This window comes from Rhinatrema bivittatum, chromosome 1, assembly GCF_901001135.1.
Source record: "Rhinatrema bivittatum chromosome 1, aRhiBiv1.1, whole genome shotgun sequence".
Taxonomy (NCBI): Eukaryota; Metazoa; Chordata; class Amphibia; order Gymnophiona; family Rhinatrematidae; genus Rhinatrema; species Rhinatrema bivittatum.
Window position 1 is genome coordinate 247,951,870 of NC_042615.1, and position 20,758 is coordinate 247,972,627.

The 20,758-nt window shown below is 41.1% G+C and overlaps 2 protein-coding genes across 3 annotated transcripts in view; one reads left to right on the forward strand and one right to left on the reverse strand.

Moving 5' to 3' along the window:
* Positions 1-20,758, reverse strand: part of CTNNA2 (catenin alpha 2) — a 2,350,558-nt gene that overhangs the window by 879,011 nt on the left and 1,450,789 nt on the right. The window lies entirely within an intron of this gene.
* Positions 9,799-12,432, forward strand: LRRTM1 (leucine rich repeat transmembrane neuronal 1). Its single transcript, XM_029593375.1, has one exon. It carries the CDS (start codon positions 10,604-10,606, stop codon positions 12,167-12,169), a length of 1,566 nt encoding a protein of 521 aa, XP_029449235.1. The 5' UTR covers positions 9,799-10,603; the 3' UTR covers positions 12,170-12,432.

Genomic DNA, 20,758 nt, shown 5'->3' on the forward strand with positions numbered 1-20,758 from the left:
AGCCTGCATTTCAGGACATCTCAGTGCCAAATACTCCACCATTCTGAATGGTCCACTAATGCTGCCCTATCACTGAGGTTTCTGTAATCCATTCCTAAGCAAAGTAAGCTGTAAAAAAACAAGACAATGTCATAAAACAAACAGAAACAATGATTATCAAATATAGAGGGGTGGGTTGGAGAGCTGCAGTTTGCAGAGTGGCAAAATAAGGAGGCCTCCTATTTATAGCTCAGTATCTACCCTACCTATCCTCGATCTACTCTATAGCTGTGAACCAAACAACAACTAAATTTAGGACATATGGTTCAATATTCAGGAGAAACATGTCCTTCATCCCTTCACTATTTGGAAGAAACTTCCAGACCTGCAAGGGCAAAGTCAGAAACCCCTGCTATTACAGGCTGACAGGGACCCTACCCAACTGCCCATTAATTAAGCTGACTATCTGTTCCAGTTGTCCTAATTAAGATTTGACTGTTCCTGAAACATCAGATGTCCCCTGACAAATAACTTAGTTGAAAAGAAACACAGATATATAAAATATTGTTTTCCCTATTATATGAATTCTTATACTGTGTTGTCTTTGACATTATGGCTCAGTATAGCCTACCATGAATGATTGCTTTTGTCAGGACTAATTATCTAAGACAGAGGTTCCAAAACCTGTCCAGGGAAACCCCCCAGTCAGTCAGGTTTTCAGGTTATCCACAAAGAATATGCATGAGATAAAATATGTATGCACTGGAGGCAGTGCATTTAAATTTATCTCATGCATATTCACTGAGGATTTCCTGAAACCCTGACTAGCTGGGGATCCCCCAGGACAGGTTTGGGAACCTCTGATCTAAGCTATTAATACAAAAAAAATCATATTACTAAAGTATTGCGTATAACAACCTGCAACTTTTCTATTAAAGTCCGGTAAGTAGCAAAATCGAGGACTCATTCGCTAAGAATTTTTCCCATAGACACAGAATGGGAGAAAATCCTTAGTGAATCAAGGTCCTTCTGGTAGCAAACAAGTGCTCAGAATGGCAAGAATACATGATTCTCTCTCCTCCTGTGTCTGCACTGCGACCGACTCTGTGCTTTTCAGGTGTTCATGGCACTGGTCTCCAACCTCAACAATGCGATGGCATGGTGTTTCTCTGCAGCTGTTACCAACTTGCTCAGTAACTTTTGAATTACTCCCAGTACCAGCCCCCTTCCTTCCCTTCAAACAGCATTAAAAGTAATCAGTCTTTTGCATCCAAAAAGCACTCTGAGAAGCAACGTGGTGTCCAGCTGCTTTTACTGATTAGATGACTGCCATCGTGGAAAGATTAGATAAGGCCATTGCACATAGATTAAATTATTTTTTTGCTTCAGAGTTTACTAAAGAGGATGTTGGGGAGGTACCCATACTGGAGAAGGTTTTCATGGGTAATGATTCAGATGGACTGAATGAAATCACGGTGAACCTAGAAGATGTGGTAGGCCTGATTGACAAACTGAAGAGTAGTAAATCACCTGGACCAGATGGTATACACCCCAGAGTTCTGAAGGAACTAAACCATGAAATTTCAGACATATTAGTAAAAATTTGTAACCTATCATTAAAATCATCCATTGTACCTGAAGACTGCAGGATAGCTAATGTAACCCCAATATTTAAAAAGGGCTCCAGGGGCGATCCGGGAAATGACAGACCGGTTAGCCTGACTTCAGTGCCAGGAAAAATGGTGGAAAGTTTTCTAAATATCAAAATCACAAAACATATAGAAAGACATGGTTTAATGGAACAAAGTCAGCATCGCTTAACCCAAGGCAAGTCTTGCCTCACAAATCTGCTTCACTTTTTTGAAGGAGTTAATAAACATGTGGATAAAGTAGAACCGATAGATGTAGTGTATTTGGATTTTCAGAAGGCATTTGACAAAGTTCCTCATGAGAGGCTTCTAGGAAAATTAAAGTCATGGGATAGGTGGCGATGTCCTTTCATGGATTACAAACTGGCTAAAAGACAGGAAACGGAGAGTAGGATTAAATAGACAATTTTCTCAGTGGATGGGAGTGGGCAGTGGAGTGCCTCAGGCATCTGTATTGGGACCCTTACTTTTCAATATATTTATAAATGATCTGGAAAGAAATACGATGAGTGAAGTAATCAAATTTGCAGATGATACAAAATTGTTCAGAGTAGTTAAATCACAAGCAGATTGTGATAAATTGCAGGAAGACCTTGTGAGACTGGAAAATTGGGCATCAAAATGGCAGATGAAATTTAATGTTAATAAGTGCAAGGTGATGCATATAGGGAAAAATAACCCATGCTATAGTTACACAATGTTAGGTTCCATATTAGGTGCTACCACCCAAGAAAGAGATCTAGGCGTCATAGTGGATAACAAATTGAAATTGTCGATTCAGTGTGCTGCGGCAGTCAAAAAAGCAAACAGAATGTTGGGAATTATTAGAAAAGGAATGGTGAAAAAGATATAGTTACGATGGAGAAGGTACAGAAAAGGGCAACAAAAATGATAAGGGGAATGGAACAGCTCCCCTATGAGGAAAGACTAAAGAGGTTAGGACTTTTCAGCTTGGAGAAGAGATAGCTGAGGGGGGATATGATAGAGGTGTGTAAAATCATGAGAAGTCTAGAACAGGTAGATGTGAATCGGTTATTTACTCTTTCAGATAATAGAAAGACTAGGAGGCACTCCATGAAGTTAATATGTGGCTAATTTAAAAGTATTTGGAGAAAGTTCTTTTTCACTCAACGCACAATTCAACTCTGGAATTTGTTGCCAGAGGATGTGGTTAGTGCAGTTAGTGTAGCTGTGTTTAAAAAAGGATTGGATATGTTCTTGGAGAAGTCCATTACCTGCTATTAATTAAATTGACTTAGCCACTGCTATTACTAGCAACAGTAACATGGAATAGACTTGGGTTTGGGATACTTGCCAGGTTCTTATGGCCTGGATTGGCCACTGTTGGATGGAAACAGGATGATGGGCTTGATGGACCCTTGGTCTGACCCAGTATGGCATGTTCTTATGTTCTTACTCAATTCATGTTCAAATAAAGTCAATAACTAATAGACAGCTGACAGATCAATAAACTTGTGACCTCACTCTTCTAGCAAAGTCTCTTAATTCCTTGGAAGCACATTCCTTTTGAGTTCCAGTTACTCAAACTACTCAGTTATGAAACTAGTTCAATCCTCCTTTCAATTCCCAATGTTATCCCATCTGTCTCCTCACTGCGGAGTGGTTAGAATAAAGTTCTAATATTTGTCAGAACATAAGTCCTTTTTTCTTAAATACTTTAACTCTCCTTCAGGCCGATACAGTAAAAGTCGCAGGAGAGCAGGCGAGAGCAGGCGAAAGCCCGCTCTCCCGGCACATGCACAGGCCACTCTCCTGTGCGTGCAATTCAGTAAAAAAAAGTATTCAGATTAGGGCCTGCGGTAAAAAGAGGCACTAGGGACACTAGCGTGTCCCTAGTGCCTCTTTTTTGACAGGAGCGGCGGCTGTCAGCGAGTTTGACAGCCAATGCTCATTTTTGCCGGCGTCGGTTCTCAAACCCGCTGACAGCCACGGGTTCGGAAACTGGACGCCTGCAAAACTAATCTGCGGGGTGATTTTAAATTTTTTTAAAAATTTTTAATTATTTTTAACTTTTGGGACCTCTGACTTAATATTGCCATGATATTAAGTCGGAGGTTATACAGAAAAGCAGTTTTTACTGCTTTTCTGTGCACTTTCCTGGTGCCGGCAAAAATTTATGCCTACCTTTGGGTAGGCACTAATTTCTGAAAGTAAAATATGTGTCTTGGCTGCACATTTTACTTACTGAATCGCGCGGGAATAACTAATAGGGCCATCAACACGCATTTGCATGTTGCGGGTGCTATTAGTTTCGGGGGGAGGGGGGGTGTTGGACAAGCGTTTTTGACACGCTATTACTCCTTACTGAATAAGGGGTAAAGCTAGCGCGTCGAAAACGCGCGTCTAAATGCATGCATGTTATAAAATCGGGCGTACATTTCTGTGTGCCAGGTTGCGCGCACAAATGTATGCCCGAGCGTACCTCTTAAAATCTGTACCCAAGTGTGGCAAATTTGTATGTTGATCATTTGAAAGGAAATGTTCACATGTGTAATGTCTCCTGTTTTGAATGGATTTGTGACAACTCTGTTTTGGTAAAGAGATATTAACCAACATACAACGAAGATTCCTTGCAGATGTATGTGCTACACAAAGAGGAAAATGGGATGTAGCATAAGAACATCCCAATGCTTGTACATAATACGCTGAATATTATACGCCTTATTAGAAAATTGTAAAACGCATACCAGATGTTCATCTTGCTGTCTTGTCTGGAGCTGCAGCAATGCTCTCTAGAAGCATATTTAGTGCAAAGGTATGCTTTTTTTACACCTGCTAAAATATGAGATGACTGCTTAAACTCAGATCAGTGCAAATTTTCCTTACTCTCACAAACTCACCAATAGGAAGACCTATGCATAATGCATATCAATGACCGCTCTGGTACTGAAAGAGATTATTTATGTGGGTTTAGAAAAAAAAATGTTTTTTTAGTGCTGCCCTCATTCTTAGATATCATTATGTTTAAAAATATATGGGGTAGATTTCCAAACAAGGCGCGTTGGCGTACTTTTGTTGGCGCTCCAGGCGCAAACAAAAGTACGCGGGATTTTAGTAGATACGCGCGGAGCCGCGCGTATCCACTAAAATCCTGGATCGGCGCGCGCAAGGCTATGAATTCTGTATAGCCGGCGCGCGCCGAGCCGCGCTGCCTACCCCCGTTCCCTCCAAGGCCGCTCCGAAATCGGAGCGGCCTTTGAGGGAATCCTCTAACACCCTCCCCTCATCTTCCCCTCCCTTCCTCTATCTAACCCACCCGCCCGGCCCTGTCTACACCCCCCCCCCTTACCTTTCTCCGGGGATTTACGCCTCCCGGAGGGAGAAGTAAATCCCCGCGCGCCAGCGGGCCTCCTGCGCGCCGGGCTGCGACCTGGGGGCGGGTACGGAGGGCGCGGCCACGCCCCCGGACCGCCCCGGGCCGTAGCCACGCCCCCGTACCCGCCCCCGAAACGCCGCAACGACCGGGCCCGCCGCCGACACGCCCCAACACGCCCCCCTCGGAGAACCCCGGGACTTACGCGAGTCCCGGGGCTCTGCGCGCGCCGGTAGGCCTATGTAAAATAGGCTCACCGGCGAGCAGGGCTCTGAAAATCCGCCCCTATTTTAATAGTATTCCACGTAAGGGTAAACTTTCGATTTCCCTCAAATGAGATAAGGCAATTGTAAAATTCACCCAGATGTTGTACTGTGCCCTTCCAAAAAGGCAGAATATCAACAAAGAATCTTTGCCATAGACCTATACATTTGTACCATTCTGAAGAGTAAAGAATTTGATTTTATTGTTCTCAAAGCTTATAGGGTCCTTACTGGTTGCACCAAGTTATGGGTCAGTACTTTGAAATGTGCAATTCCACTATGTGTGTCTCTCAGACTGCATACATGGTAATTTTCAAAGGAAAATGTAAATGTAAATATAGCATACTATTGTAGCAATTTTCAATAACCCATTTACCCTATACCTAACATCATACAGGCATGCCCTGAACCTCTGTGAAGAGATTCCCAGGCTCTCACAGGGAAAAAGTCTCCAAAAGTAAGATTACCTGAGAAAAATACCACCAAACCGGGTCCCACTGGCAGGTAGACCCTCTTTAAAATCATGAGAGGTCTAAAACGGGTAGATGTAAATTGGTTAGTTACACTTTCGGATAATAGAAGGACTAGGGGGCACTCCATGAAGTTAGCAAGTAGCACATTTAAAACTAATCGGAGAAAATTATTTTTCACTCAACGCACAATTAAGCTCTGGAATTTGTTGCCAATGGTAGTGGTTAGTGCAGTTAGTGTATCTGGGATTAAAAAAAGGTTTGGATAAGTTATTGGAGGAGAAGTCCATTAATTGCTATTAATCAAGTCGATTAGGGAATAGCCACTGCTATTACTGGCATCAGTAGCATGGGGGCGGATTTTCAGAGCCCTGCTCGCCTAAATCCGCCCAAAACCGGGCGGATTTAGGCGAGCAGGGCCCTGTGCGCCGGCGAGCCTATTTTACATAGGCCTACTGGCGCGCGCAGAGCCCCGGGACTCGCGTAAGTCCCAGGGTTCTCAGAGGGGGCGTGTCGGGGGCGTGTCGGGGGGCGGGCCCGGTCGTCGCGGCGTTTCGGGGGCATGTCGGCAGCGTTTTGGGAGCGGGTACGGGGGCATGGCTACGGCCCGGGGCGGTCCGGGGGTGTGGCCGCGCCCTCCGAAGCCGCCCCCAGGTCGCAGCCCGGCGCGCAGGAGGCCCGCTAGCGCGCGGGGATTTACTTCTCCCTCCGGGAGGCGTAAATCCCCGGAGAAAGGTAAGGGGGGGGGTGTAGACAGGGCCGGGCGGGTGGGTTAGATAGAGGAAGGGAGGGGAAGATGAGGGGAGGGCGTTAGAGGATTCCCTCCAAGCCGCTCCGATTTCGGAGCAGCCTGGGAGGGAACGGGGGTAGGCAGCGCGGCTTGGCGCGCGCCGGCTATACAGAATTCATAGCCTTGCGCGCGCCGATCCAGGATTTTAGTGGATACGCGCGGCTCCGCGCGTATCTACTAAAATCCCGCGTACTTTTGTTTGTGCCTGGAGCGCCAACAAAAGTACGCCAACGCGCCTTGTTTAAAAATCTACCCCTTAGTGTTTGGCTCCTTGCCAGGTTCTTAGAGCCTGGTTTGGTTAATGTTGGAAATAGGATGCTGGGCTTGATGGACCCTTGGTCTGACCCAGTATTGCAATTTCTTATGTTCTTATGTTCTTAATGTGGGTAAAATCTATTGACAATTCAACAGCATATATTTTAGAAAATTTCAAACATATTTGAGGGTTTGCCTGATTTGAAGAGTTTGAAGTGATGAGTGTTCCTGTCATTTAAAATCAATCTATGCACATCTATATTTTTAGAAAATATATCACTTAGACCTAATTTCTCTGAGTAAATTCAAATCAAATATTAAAAAATCCAACCTAGATTCTATCCTGATAGGAAAAGATTTGCCTAAGTTTCAATTACAAACAAAGTAACTCAATGAGGTAAATAAGCTTGTTGCATGATTTTTCTTCCCTTTTCAACTTCTCTAACATCAGCTGTTCTCTGATGTAGGCAATGATGATGTTTTAGATAATTATTATTATTTTTTGTTTAAATTAAGTTAAAAAAATGTTAGTATCGTACGCTATACTATACATGCAGAGTTCCAGAGTCAGTGTTAATAACAGTTCTCATAACAGGAAACATTTCGGGGGCTTAACAATAATGGAAGCACTGTACTTATGGCCATATTTGTACGTGTCTGTTGTAAATTTAGACAAAGCTAAAAGGGGACTGACATATTCCATTATAATATTATTATATTTTTTAGGGTTTTTTGTTTTTTTTTAGTTTGTTTTGTGTTATTTATAGGGAAGGGCATTCGTCCAGGACAAATTTTGCAATTTTACCAAAATTGCCTAATTTGTCCTGGTTCGGCCACCCCGAAAAAAGAATCAGATTTTCCTGAAATTTTGGGAAAATTTGTTTTTCGGGGTTAGTGCGCACTAACCATAAGAACATAAGAACATAAGAAATTGCCATGCTGGGTCAGACCAAGGGTCCATCAAGCCCAGCATCCTGTTTCCAACAGAGGCCAAACCAGGCCACAAGAACCTGGCAATTACCCAAACACCTAGAAGTTCCCATGCTACTGATGCAATTAATAGCAGTGACTATTCCCTAAGTAAACTTGATTAATAGCAGTTAATGGACTTCTCTTCCAAGAACTTATCCAAACCTTTTTTGAACCCAGCTACACTAACTGCACTAACCACATCCTCTGGCAACAAATTCCAGAGATTTATTGTGCGTTGAGTGAAAAAGAATTTTCTCCGATTAGTCTTAAATGTGCTACTTGCTAACTTCATGGAATGCCCCCTAGTCCTTCTATTATTCGAAAGTGTAAATAACCGAGTCACATCTACTCGTTCAAGACCTCTCATGATCTTAAAGACCTCTATGATATCCCCCCTCAGCCGTCTCTTCTCCAAGCTGAACAGCCCTAACCTCTTCAGCCTTTCCTCATAGGGGAGCTGTTCCATCCCCTTTATCATTTTGGTTGCCCTTCTCTGTACCTTCTCCATTGCAACTATATCTTTTTTGAGATACGGCGACCAGAATTGTACACAGTATTCAAGGTGTGGTCTCACCATGGAGCGATATAGAGGCATTATGACATTTTCCGTTTTATTAACCATTCCCTTCCTAATAATTCCATGAAAATCGGGGCGGCCGAAAAAAATCAGCCCGAACCGTGGGAAAACAAAATTTCCCATGGCGGGCCAATAAAGTCCGAACCGAAAGGTTCGGCTGAATCACATCCCTAGTTATTTATACTATAGTGTTTTATATTTTTATATTGATTCCATATATATTTGGGTTTTGTATGTTGATTTGTAAAACACTTGTAGATTTTACCAGTTTTGTTGAATATAGATTTTTGAATAAATAAATAAATAAATAAATAGATATTGTATTCCAATTGTCATCTGAGGCTTTCTTACAAAGAATTCATGAAGAAGTTTGGACTCTGAATTGTCTCACTTCTGATTGTATCCGCAGTCTTGGTGAAATGTCATAAAGGGAAAAGATTCCTGAGTCCCTGTCAACAGTGTTGCATATCGGTTCTAAGTCAGTGATGTTTATGCAGGAATTGTAGCTTATTGTGATCAACCTTTCCATAATTAATAACAGAAGGAAGTTAGCAGCAAGGGTTTGTTAATTCAAGACAAGAAAAGCTGTGGAAAATGACACTGCATCCCAACCAAATTAGGAGTTACAAAGTATGTAATTCCTTTATGCTATGCACTTCTGCTTTTAAGAGACATGCAACATGAGTATTATAGAGAGCTGTTGTCATAGTGAGGGGAATTATACTGTTGCTTACTGGAAACGATATACAGCCGTTTTATAACAAAACATGTCAGAAAAGGGCTTGTAGAAAGATTCTCGTATACCATAGTATATTTTATCATTCATTCTGCATATATGAAAAGGCTGTTTACTGCATTATGCTCTTTTGGCACATATAATGCTATGAAAAGGAATTACATGGGAAAAAAATAACAGCAAAAGAGCACACAGTCTGCATCATAACATCAACAGTGCAAAATCTGTTTCACTTTGTATAGATTTCAAAACATATACTTTCAGACAGAAAATAAACAAATGCATAAACTTGCTTATGGATGAAAAAATCAAGAACTCCCTTGGATGAAAAAATCAAGAACCCCCTCCCCCCAAAAAAATGTCTAGAATGTATACTTAGATATTCTCTACACCAGGAAGCATGTAAAAATAATAAAAAAAAAAATTAAATAACTGATGCCCTTGCAGCCTATGAATCTAAGAGAGGGTCAACAAACAAGAAAAAGGGAATCTTATTTTGCAGGTTCTTCCTTGGTAACGTCCTACTGTTACAGGTTGTTGTTTTTTTCTGAGCAATGGACAGATAGGTTTAAAGTATTTTCCATTTCATCAGCAAAGGACATATATTACTTTACTGGTTCACTAAAATGTTGGTTTTCTGCCCACCCCTTTTGAATCTGCCCATGTCTGAGATGCACTGTGCAGGCATACAATCATGAGTAGCTTACGACACTCAGTGAGCACTAGGTGCCTCTGCATGCTCTTCCAGCGTACCGCTCAGCTGAAGGAAAGCAATTCTTGCTGCATTTCTTTCTGTCTCTGCTCTAAGCATCACCTATCGAAGAAGGCGAACAAGGAATGGGAAATAAAGCCATCCTTATATCTGCTCACTGAATGAATTGTAATCTGCCTCGGCGGAGTAGAGGTTATGCCGGTCAATGGTCGTTTCCAGTGATGGACATTAAACAGACTGTCAAATCCTGCGGAGTCGTTAACTAAAGAGTTTTGAGGGTTTTTTTTTTTGCACAGCGTCACAGTGTTAGCTGCAGAGAAAAGAACCGAGAGAGAGAAGGAGAAGATCAAGCTCATTGCATGCAGTTGTGAAACTTGCAGGTCCTAGAAGGCAGCTAAAAAAAAGGTAGCTGGACACCCCCCTTCCTTATAGCTCTTTGAGCAGAAGCAAAGTGAGACATTGTGAGCCTGCCAGTTCTGCACAGATTGAAAGGAATTGAATTTGTAACACAGAGAGGTCTTTTTTAGCTCTGCATATAATTAGTCTAAACACAAAGGAAGGAGCTGAATGGAAGTTGTCACTCTCTGGAGAAGGGTGGGTAAGACACTTTTTAATTAAATTCTTTCATGAAGAAAGAGGGCTTTTTTTTATGTCTTCTCTGCAGTATCTAACATGAACGAAGTTGTTATCCATTTACGTTTTTCATTTCTATGAACTTTAATGCTGCACAAGCTCCTGTATGCTGTAAGATATTGCACAGTGTTTGGCCATCAGTGTTGCTATTTTTTAATAAAATATGATGTAGAATTTTTGAAAAAAAAAGATTCAATGGACATTCTCCAGCGTATTTGGAAATATTTTTGCTAATGGATTTCCTTCTTATTGGTCTCTGTTTAAACTGGCTGCTGAGGAAGCCCTCAGGGTTGATACTGTGTACACTGGGTGTCTTTTTCAAAATGCTTCCAGTGGTGAACAGCGGGTGTCCAAAGCTCTGCCGTTGCGAGGGCAGACTCTTGTACTGTGAATCCCTGAATTTTACAGAGATGCCTCGCAACCTGTCGGGCATCATGGGCTTGTCTCTGCGGTACAACAGCCTCTCAGAGCTGCACGATGGACAGTTCACAGGGTTAATGCAGCTCACGTGGCTGTATCTGGATCACAATCACATTTGCTCAGTGGAGGGGAATGCCTTTGAGAAACTGCGGCGAGTGAAAGAGCTCACTCTGAGTTCCAACAAAATCGAACAGCTGCCCAACGCCACTTTCCGACCCATGCCAAACCTGCGCAGTGTGGATTTATCATACAATAGCCTACAGTCTTTGGAACCAGATCTCTTCCATGGGCTGAGAAAGCTGACAACTTTGCACATGAGGTCCAATGCCATCCAGTTTGTGCCAGTAAGGATTTTTCAGGACTGCCGCAGCCTGAAGTTTCTAGACTTGGGATACAATCAGTTGAAAAGCCTTGCTCGCAACTCCTTTGCAGGCTTGTTTAAACTCACTGAACTACACCTGGAGCACAATGACTTGGTGAAGGTGAATTTAGCCCATTTTCCAAGGCTCCTTTCACTCCATTCTCTCAGCATACGTAGGAATAAAGTAACCATTGTTGTCAATTCCTTAGACTGGATATGGAAACTGGAAAAAATGGACCTCTCTGGTAATGAGATTGAATACATTGAACCTCATGTTTTTGAAGCAGTACCTCACCTTGAGTCCCTCCAGCTGGATTCCAATCGTCTGACTTACATTGATTCTAGAATCCTACGCTCCTGGAAGTCCCTCACTAGCATCAGCCTTTCTGGAAACATCTGGGATTGTGGCCGCAATGTGTGTGCCTTGGCCTCCTGGTTAAGTACTTTCAAGGGTCGCCATGACAGCAGCTTGCTTTGTGCCACCCCTGAGTACGCACAGGGGGAGGATATTTTGGATGCAGTCTATGCCTTTCACTTGTGTGAAGATTCTGCAGATCCAACAAGTGTTAATATCATATCCATGGCAGCTAACAATAGTGAGAAAACTGTTGATTACAGCCCCACTACAATCATCCATGATGTGCAGGATACTGAGGGAGAACGTACAACAAATATTATAACAGTAACTATTCCTAGAGAGCAGCCAGAGAACACTGTTCAGATCCATAAGGTGGTGACGGGGACCATGGCACTGATTTTTTCTTTCCTTATTGTGGTTTTGGTGTTGTATGTGTCTTGGAAGTGTTTTCCAGCCAGCTTACGGCAGCTAAGGCAGTGCTTTGTAACACAGCGTAGAAAGCAGAAGCAGAAACAGACCATGCATCAAATGGCTGCCATGACAGCCCAGGAGTATTACGTTGATTACAAACCCAACCACATCGAAGGAGCTCTGGTGATCATTAATGAATACGGATCTTGCTCCTGCCACCAGCAGCAAGCAAGGGAATGTGAGGTGTGAGTTTCAGTGGGATTTAAAACAGTGTGTAACCAAATACCAATGGGCTAATGAACAGGTTCATCGGATTTATTGAGCTTTCTTGACTGCAACTTTATGAGGATCTGTCAAAATTATAAAGAAAGAAAAAAAAGCAGACTTGCTATTTTAGCTTTATCATGTCTTAAATGTTCAGGATACTCAATCCTGAAAAACAAAAACAAAAAAAAATATAAAAGTAAAACATAAGATATTCCTTTGAAGATCTGGCAGGAGTATGAGAGTGTAAAAAGGTACCACATTGATTTTTTTTTTTTGTAAACTACAAAGTTTAAAATAAAAATAGCATTTGCAATATACACAGACTGGTGTACAATAGCTGAATCATTATTAAAATGCAACAATGAACCTCTTTTATATGCATACACAGAGATAAAATAGACTCTTAGAAACAAAGAAGCCAGACAAGTCTGATAGATGTTGGAATTTAGGAATCAGATGACTGACTGTATTGTGTTTTGGTTTTTTTAGTTGTTTTGCAATTTCTGTCAGGAAACTGGAGATAAGATGTATGAACCAGCAAAGACATTTTTTGAGCTAAACATGCCATTTAAAGTAGTATATTTATTTAAACCAGGGATGGTTTGCCTTAATTATTTTAATGTGAGCATTACCTGTATCAACAGCAATACTAAATGGGATCTTTAAACCCTGCATGCCTATATAATTGCTGTAAAAACTGCATATGATATGAAGGGAATAATCTTAAACAGTACATTGCAGACAACAAAGTTACATGCAGCCTAATTTAAATCAAATTGAACAGTTCAAAACACTAATCCACCTCTGTTACATATGTTAAACACAAATAAGTATTTTTACATGACGGTTTTCTTAATATTTGCATTTTTTTTTCCTTTTTGAAAAGATGCCAGAGTCAGAAAAACATAGCTCTTATCCTAGAAAGGAAAGATGAAAGGAAGCAGAAATCCAATTTTCAGTGGTGAAAGCTTTTTATGCTTCAGCAGTAAAATTGTGGGTATTAATCTCCACCATCCAGAAGCAGAGCTCATTCAGCATATATAGCACTGGTTACTACAGGGAACCTCTGGAAAAATCACTTTAGTAAGAACTAAGTACACAGGCATTTACCTTTCCATTAGAGGAAATAAACTAGAAATGTCCTCTTTTTATTAGACAAGAGAGTAAAACACTTAACCATAATATATTTTGCTATTTCAAAATCTAAGATCTCAAGTAGTTAGCCTTCTCGTCCTGCTTATGCATCACAGAGTTCATTAGTTTAGTTTTGGTTTTTTTTCTGGATTGTTTTACTACTTTTTAAAATACTTTTTTTTTTTTTTCAATCATGCAAGCCTCCTCTGCCCCAGGATCTGTTCTGCAACTTTGCCAGAGAAATGGGATTGCTGATAACGGAGGAAAGAAAGTCAAATTTTCTAAACAGAAACATTCTTTCTATTGTTAGTATGAAAAGCCTCTCTAGTCATCTTCCATGCATCCACAGATCAGCAATAACTACTATCAAGGATGACTTTGAGATCTAACAAAAAGAGATATTATATGCCAGTATTCTAGTTCAGAAATTCTGACTAGAAGCATTACGTGCCTTGGATACCTAATCAGAGCTCTCCAAATTAGTGCTATGGTAAATATTAAGAATCGGCTGAAAGTAGTTTTTGGTTTATGCTGAATAGAATATTCTTTCATGTGGGGAAGGATGGGAGTGGGGGGTGGGGGGTGGGAAGAGGGCGAGGGGGAGGGAGACAGAAGAAAATGAGATCCTTTCAGATGTAAATACTTTAAGAGATAAGAACAATCCACATGCGCCATCTACCTTCAAATGCTATAAAACAGGTTTGTGAAACTCAGTAGTCAAGGAGAAAAAAACCCCCATATATAGCACCAGTCCACATTTTGCAAAGCAGAAGGTTGCAATGAATGATTGCACCATTCATTTTCTTTTATAAAGCAGGACCTTCTAAGAGAAATAATTCTCAGTTGTGTATGTCAGTTGATCAGATAAATGTTAAAGGGAGAAGAGGGACTGTTCCCGGAAACAACCAACAGGCTCAACATTTCTTAAAAAAAAAAAAAAAAAGACTATGACTGAATGAGACTGTTCTAACCATACCCATGATAAGAAATGAGTTGCGCTGATCCCAATAATGTATTTTTGTAAGCTTTGTTTTGCTTTTTCGCAATAAGCTGCTTAACTTCTAAATGGTAGGCTTGCAATCTTTCTGTGACAAACCATCTATTACTCAGCCAAGTGGTTATACTAACAAATGCAAGAACACTTTAAATATCAAATGGTGATGGGTAACTACGTCTTGGCTAGTTAAGACTAGAAAACACCCTTGAAAGAATTGTGGTGTCCAACCATGAGCTAGGTCTACTTTTAACACCAAATGAAAAAAAGTCATTCTGACTAGTAAAGTTATTAGGGAAAGGAAAATATTAAGAAAGCAGCAATTAAATCATGTGCGCCATAATTTACTGAAAAGAAGAATTGATTGGCCATTTTTCACTAAAACAAATATCCATTGATCTTCCCTTCCTCTCTCCTACCTGCTACTCAAGATCCAAATGCATCTTTCCACTGGGCTACATCCATTTCTATGTCACCATAGTATCATCATCTACAGAAAGTTATCACTGCTCAGCATCTCTTAAAATGTCAGTCCAATTAATGAAGTAATTACAACACATTGGAAAACCTAGGGTGATTTGTTCCAACAGTTGACATTATCAGAGTGGCCATGTTTAATGATGCCAGTTCCTGCATGATCGTGCTGAGCCCTAATGCACATTTCTGTGCCCTAAAAACAAGATTTTAAAAGGCCTGTGCATGCGGTTCCTGAAGCGCGCACATGGACGTGGCTATTTTATAATATGACACGTTAACGCATGCATGTTATAAAATGCAATTCCTGCGTGCATGTGCACGCCGGATTTTAATGTCCGTGCATGCATGTGCAGGGAGGGGGCTTACTCCATATGGGGGGGGGAGGATTTTAAAAGAATTGTACGGTGACACGATTGGGCCTTTGCCCAGTTCCCTAACCCTGACCCCATCCTTCCACCCTCTTCCCCTCTCCTCCCTGACCCCTAAACCTACACTAACTTGTGCTTTTATTTTGTTGAAGAACTTACCCACTCCTCCAAGCAGGAGTAAGTCCCGCGTGCCGGCCAGCTGTCGACGCACGCTTCCCCATGACGGGGTCTAATAGCCACTGTCCCTGCCAGCCTCCGCCCCACCCCACCCCTCCCCCTCCCCCTCCCTACCCCTGTCCCGCCCCTTTCTTCAGGCCCCGCACTTCTGTGCGTATCTGGAGATACGTGCGACCGTGCCTTTTTTAAAATGCGCTTGGCTTGCGGAGGGACGGCCACACATGTATCTCCCTGATTTTTCGCCCACAGGCCTTTTAAAATCTACTTGTCTATGAACATGTGAAAAAATATGGAATCCTCTGAACAGCTATTAACTTTCGGTCACAGAATAGACTAAGACAATCTGAAGATCTCAAGTTTGAAAAATGACCTCTCTGGAAGCCTACGTTAAAAGGTAAATAGATAGCATGCATGTAATACAGAGGGAATCATGGATAAACAATTTTGTGCATGGAAAGCAACATAGTTTATGAAAATGGAAGGAGGTGGGAGAACCACATCCCAATACAGTTAAACTAATAGTTGCTGTCCCAGCTGAAGTGCTTTTGGCTTGCCATCATAACAGACATATTTTCAAAACTACTTGCCAAAGCGTGCTCTGTATAAAGTATAACTTTATGGTTTTCCTGAGATAAGCAGCATGAAAAAAAAGTGCCGTGGGCCAGGTTTAAGTCAGCAACCAATTTCCTTCCATGTTGCTTCCTACTGCTTCCTCCCAGAATACAGCAGAGTTGTAGATGCACACTTTTGTAAAACTGTTTTTAATGCGGCATTTGAGAAACTAACTAGAGTTTTCCCCAAAACAGCGGAATTGTTTCAAGATTTGGGGTGGGAAGGAAGACAAATTGTAGTTTGAACCTATGTATATATTTTTTCATTTCCCCCCCCCCCCCCCCACAGTCTTGTCTCACCTATTTATTAATGCTTTATTTATTTAATTAAACGATTTCTTGCCCATCCTTCCAGAGTTCATGGTGGGGCACAATAAAGCATCCGTAATAGTGTGCTCACACAAATGTACAAACAACATGATAAATATCAACTGATCAACTAGACCAAGGCAGGACATTGTTTAATTAATTATTTCCTAGAAGACCAGCAAACTTTCCAAAATTTGCCAAACTTTGATTTGTTTGTCCTTCATAGTAAAAAAAAACAAACATCCCATCACAGAAGATAGCAATGATTACATGAAGGCATGGAACTGTGGGGCCTATTTAATAAGCTGTAGAGGAAAGCTGGGCACCAAAATTCAATGCACAGTTTCTTAATGCACACACTAGAAAGCTATTTTACCCCTGATGTAGGAAACTATTGGTATGCTAATGCATCAGGAGTTTAAAAAGTGTTCTAACCCCAAAATGCATATAACAAAAGCTTAGTACATCAAAACCTAAGTTGTGCATATAAAAGCATGTTTTCTGTGCAGAAAACAATTTTTGGGCACATAAATCATATTTTAGGCAGAGAAAATATGATTTTTATGCATAAACCATGTTTTGTACAGATAAGATATCATTTAAATGCACAAACATTGTTTTCTGCATCTAAATTCCCAGTACAGGACAGCCATACCACAAACTCCAGGTTCAGCCCTGTAAAGGAACAGTGGGCCCAGGAACTTGGCTCCATCACTGCCCAGGAGATAAATTTCGAGTGTAACTAAAACAATGGGTTAAGGCTATGCATCTCTCTGCATTGGGAGATAATAGCTAATGCCTTCATTAGCAAGGGATTTACACACAAAGGTGCTAACCAATATGCTTAGTTTTATGCACGTATGTTTTTGTGCATAAAACTCCCTGCTGCATTGGGAGAAAATTTTGAGCTCAAAAAATGTGCAGAAAATTGTGGGTAAAACTGTGTGATCTACCAAGCAAACCTTATTGCTTCCGGCCTTCAGCAAGCAGGGCAACTTAATAAAGTGTACTAAACAAACAACAACAAAATATATCAAACAAAATATATCTGTGTATCTCTATGAAAGAGAAGGCCAAAGGGGCCGCTAATATCTTGCAGACATACAATGCTGAAGGTTTCCCCTGAATGAGCTGCACTAATTTCCACCATACTGACCATGTTTTTGTTTTTTTTTTCGTGCTCCTTTCAGCCAGGCATCTCTGCTGCATATTATGCAGATGCTATCACTTCTTGGGTGCATGAGGCACTAAGCATTGCTTTGTGTACCACACTGTATGCGAGAGGCATGACATCATCCAGGGTAGCAGAATATATCCAAGTCAATGGCATAACTGCACCAAACCAACACACACTCTAAAGTTCACTGATAGCAGGGATATACTGTATATTCACAGTATAGATCCAGGTACTCTGGGTTTCAAGAGGCAAAAATACTTAATGAATTACTGCATTCCATAACAAAGTCAACAGATGAAAAGTCCTGTAGGTAAAAGGTATTATTATGGGATACTACATCTTCTTTATTTGAATTTATTTACCTTATGAAACCCATTGTTCCTGGAGCTTCACTTTGACCATGACAATCAATGTCCCATTGTGTGTTATTCATCAGGTATCCTACTGTATGCTCTATTTCCTAATTAGGGGGTTATTTTTCAAAGCATGCGATATAATGCAAATTAGCTGGAGGGGAGGAGTTGGGGTGGGGAGAGGAGAGGAGGAGTCAGGGCGGGGAGGGGGAGGAGTCGACCGCAGCACCACTGTCGGCAATAATGTGAGGAACATTATCGCCGGCAGTAGTGAGGCTGCAGCCGGCCGCAGCACCGCCATGCGAATGGCTGCAGCCTTTATCAGGCCCACCCCACCTTCGCCTCCCTGCTCCCTTTTTCACAGGATTCATCATTTTGCGAAGAATGATGAATCCAGCCCTTAATCATGAAAAAAAATGCTGAGACTTCTACTTGTATCTTCACCATTAAAATACCGAGGCTAGAAATATTATTTCAGAAGTCCAATGTCATTTGCAAATGTATCTTTTTATATATGTCATTAAGTAGAAAACAGTAAGGCGTTACACTTTCAAGAATAGAAACTTGAAAACCGAATAGTGGAAAAGTCTGCTAAACTCTTCAATATCCCTGTCCATGTGAGAATTTTAGCATATTTGTCCAATTATTTTTTTTTCAGTTGTATTTCATAGAGGATGTTATGATCTATGCAATACTAACAAAAGTTCATGGACTAAACCTGTGTTTCCCAACTCTCTCCTGGAGGCACACCTAACCAGTCGGATTTTCAGCATATTCATAATAGATAGGCATGAGATAGATTTGCATGCCCTGTATGCAAGCTATCTCATGCATATTCATTGTGGCAACCCTGAAAACCCAACTGGGTAGGTGTGCTTCAAGGAGAGGGTTGGGAAACACAGTTATAAATCATAATATAGCTAATGTGGCTTTAGAATATTCATTATGGAGTAGATATTCAGCCGCTGTGTGGTTCGACTAGTTTGCTGGAAAAATGTAGCAGGCTGACTTAGCCTGTATATTTAGCGGTCTGGGCATGCCACTGAATATACCTGGCTATCTCAGGACAGGCGTGTAGCACAAACAGACAGGGTCATTTTTCAAATCGTGTTAGGGCCTTATCACGGGTGTTAGGGTCCTAACACCCATGATAACACCACTGTGCCCGTGAGATGGAGAAGGTACAGAGAAGGGCTACCAAAATGATAAGGGGAATGGAACAACTCCCCTATGAGGAAAGACTAAAGAGGTTAGGACTTTTCAGCTTGGAGAAGAGACGACTGAGGGGGGATATGATAGAGGTGTTTAAAATCATGAGAGGTCTAGAACGGGTAGATGTGAATCGGTTATTTACTCTTTTGGATAGTAGAAAGACTAGGGGGCACTCCATGAAGTTAGCATGTGGCACATTTAAAACTAATCGGAGAAAGTTCTTTTTTACTCAACGCACAATTAAACTCTGGAATTTGTTGCCAAAGAATGTGGTTAGTGCAGTTAGTATAGCTGTGTTTAAAAAAGGATTGGATAAGTTCTTGGAGGAGAAGTCCATTACCTGCTATTAAGTTCACTTAGAGAATAGCCACTGCCTGCCATTAGCAATGGTTACATGGAATAGACTTAGTTTTTGGGTACTTGCCAGGTTCTTATGGCCTGGATTGGCCACTGTTGGAAACAGGATGCTGGGCTTGATGGACCCTTGGTCTGACCCAGTATGGCATTTTCTTATGTTCTTATGTTCTTATGAGATGCGTATGCAATTTTTAAAATTTTCCCCAAATGGGAGGAGTAAATTAAAATGAGGGGTGCTTAGTATAATGCACGTTATTGTAAGTTTTAATGCTGGAAATAACTATACCTTTTTTCATGGTGTTATGCCTGAAAGAGGATTTGTGATTTTTAGTGCAAATCCTGTTCTAGGAAGGGGGGAGAGGAGAGAGGGGAGGAGTGAGAGAGTCTTTGGGGAGGCACATATATTAGTCAACTTTTTATACCACTGTAGGAGGGGCAACCAGTAGCTTGGGAGTGAGGTTTTGGTGGTGGCCTAGGTTTTAGGGGCAGTTTTACATGCACAGTCAGAGGTATGAACAGCACAGTATACATCAGTGAAGATTTGATGTGATGTGGAGTGAGGAAAGGTACACAAAGATGAGATTTGTACAATGTCCTCTCACCCTAGCTTGATAGCAGCTAGGTAGAGAGTACAAAATGATAAATCTAGGGCAGAGTTAGTTGACTCAGCTCCTCCCCAGAATGCTCTCACCCTGCCTGCTCTTAGCTGGATAAGCACTTATCCTGCTAAGTACCTGCTGCTGGTCCTGCCTCTTAGCCATCTAAGTTCAAATTTATCTGGCTAAATGTCACTGAATATCGATCTCTATATAAATTTGTTTCCATTGTTTCTAGTGTGTTGTGTAGCAAATGTATGTGCTTACTCTCTACAGTTTCCATGCCCATGCTCATATTAACTTTAATGCTGAAATGTATAAGGTAATGAGATGCAAAACTATAAAAAATTGTCTCATTATCTATTATAGTGGAGAAAACAAACACACATTAAATAATGCAAACCTTAACACAGATGCATTAATGCAAAACACAAAACTACAACTCCAGAGGTGTAGTTAACTTTTTGTGTTAATGCAGGCATTAGTATGTGCATTAGCTTGTGTACTCCAGCACATTCTGCATATCATTATTTTGAAATACTGCATTAACATGGCCATTAACATGACACTAAAACTGAGAGTTAACGTGATGATTTTAATGCAACTTAGTAAATGGATCCTTAGTGATCTTTCCAGTCTTATTAAGGTTTTATAGAGCTTAAAACTTAAAGATTTGCAATTAGTTTTTTATTTCAGCACCAAGACATTTGCCTGATATACCAGTAATGCCAAAGCGTTAGCAAAAATATTTGTCTATGTAGTTCATTTGGCAGTAAAAACAAACCCATTAAGATGTTCATTTTTAT

Excerpts from the sequence above, each read along its gene's own strand:
- LRRTM1 (XM_029593375.1), top strand. The coding sequence starts at position 10,604 with ATGGATTTCCTTCTTATTGGTCTCTGTTTAAACTGGCTGCTGAGGAAG.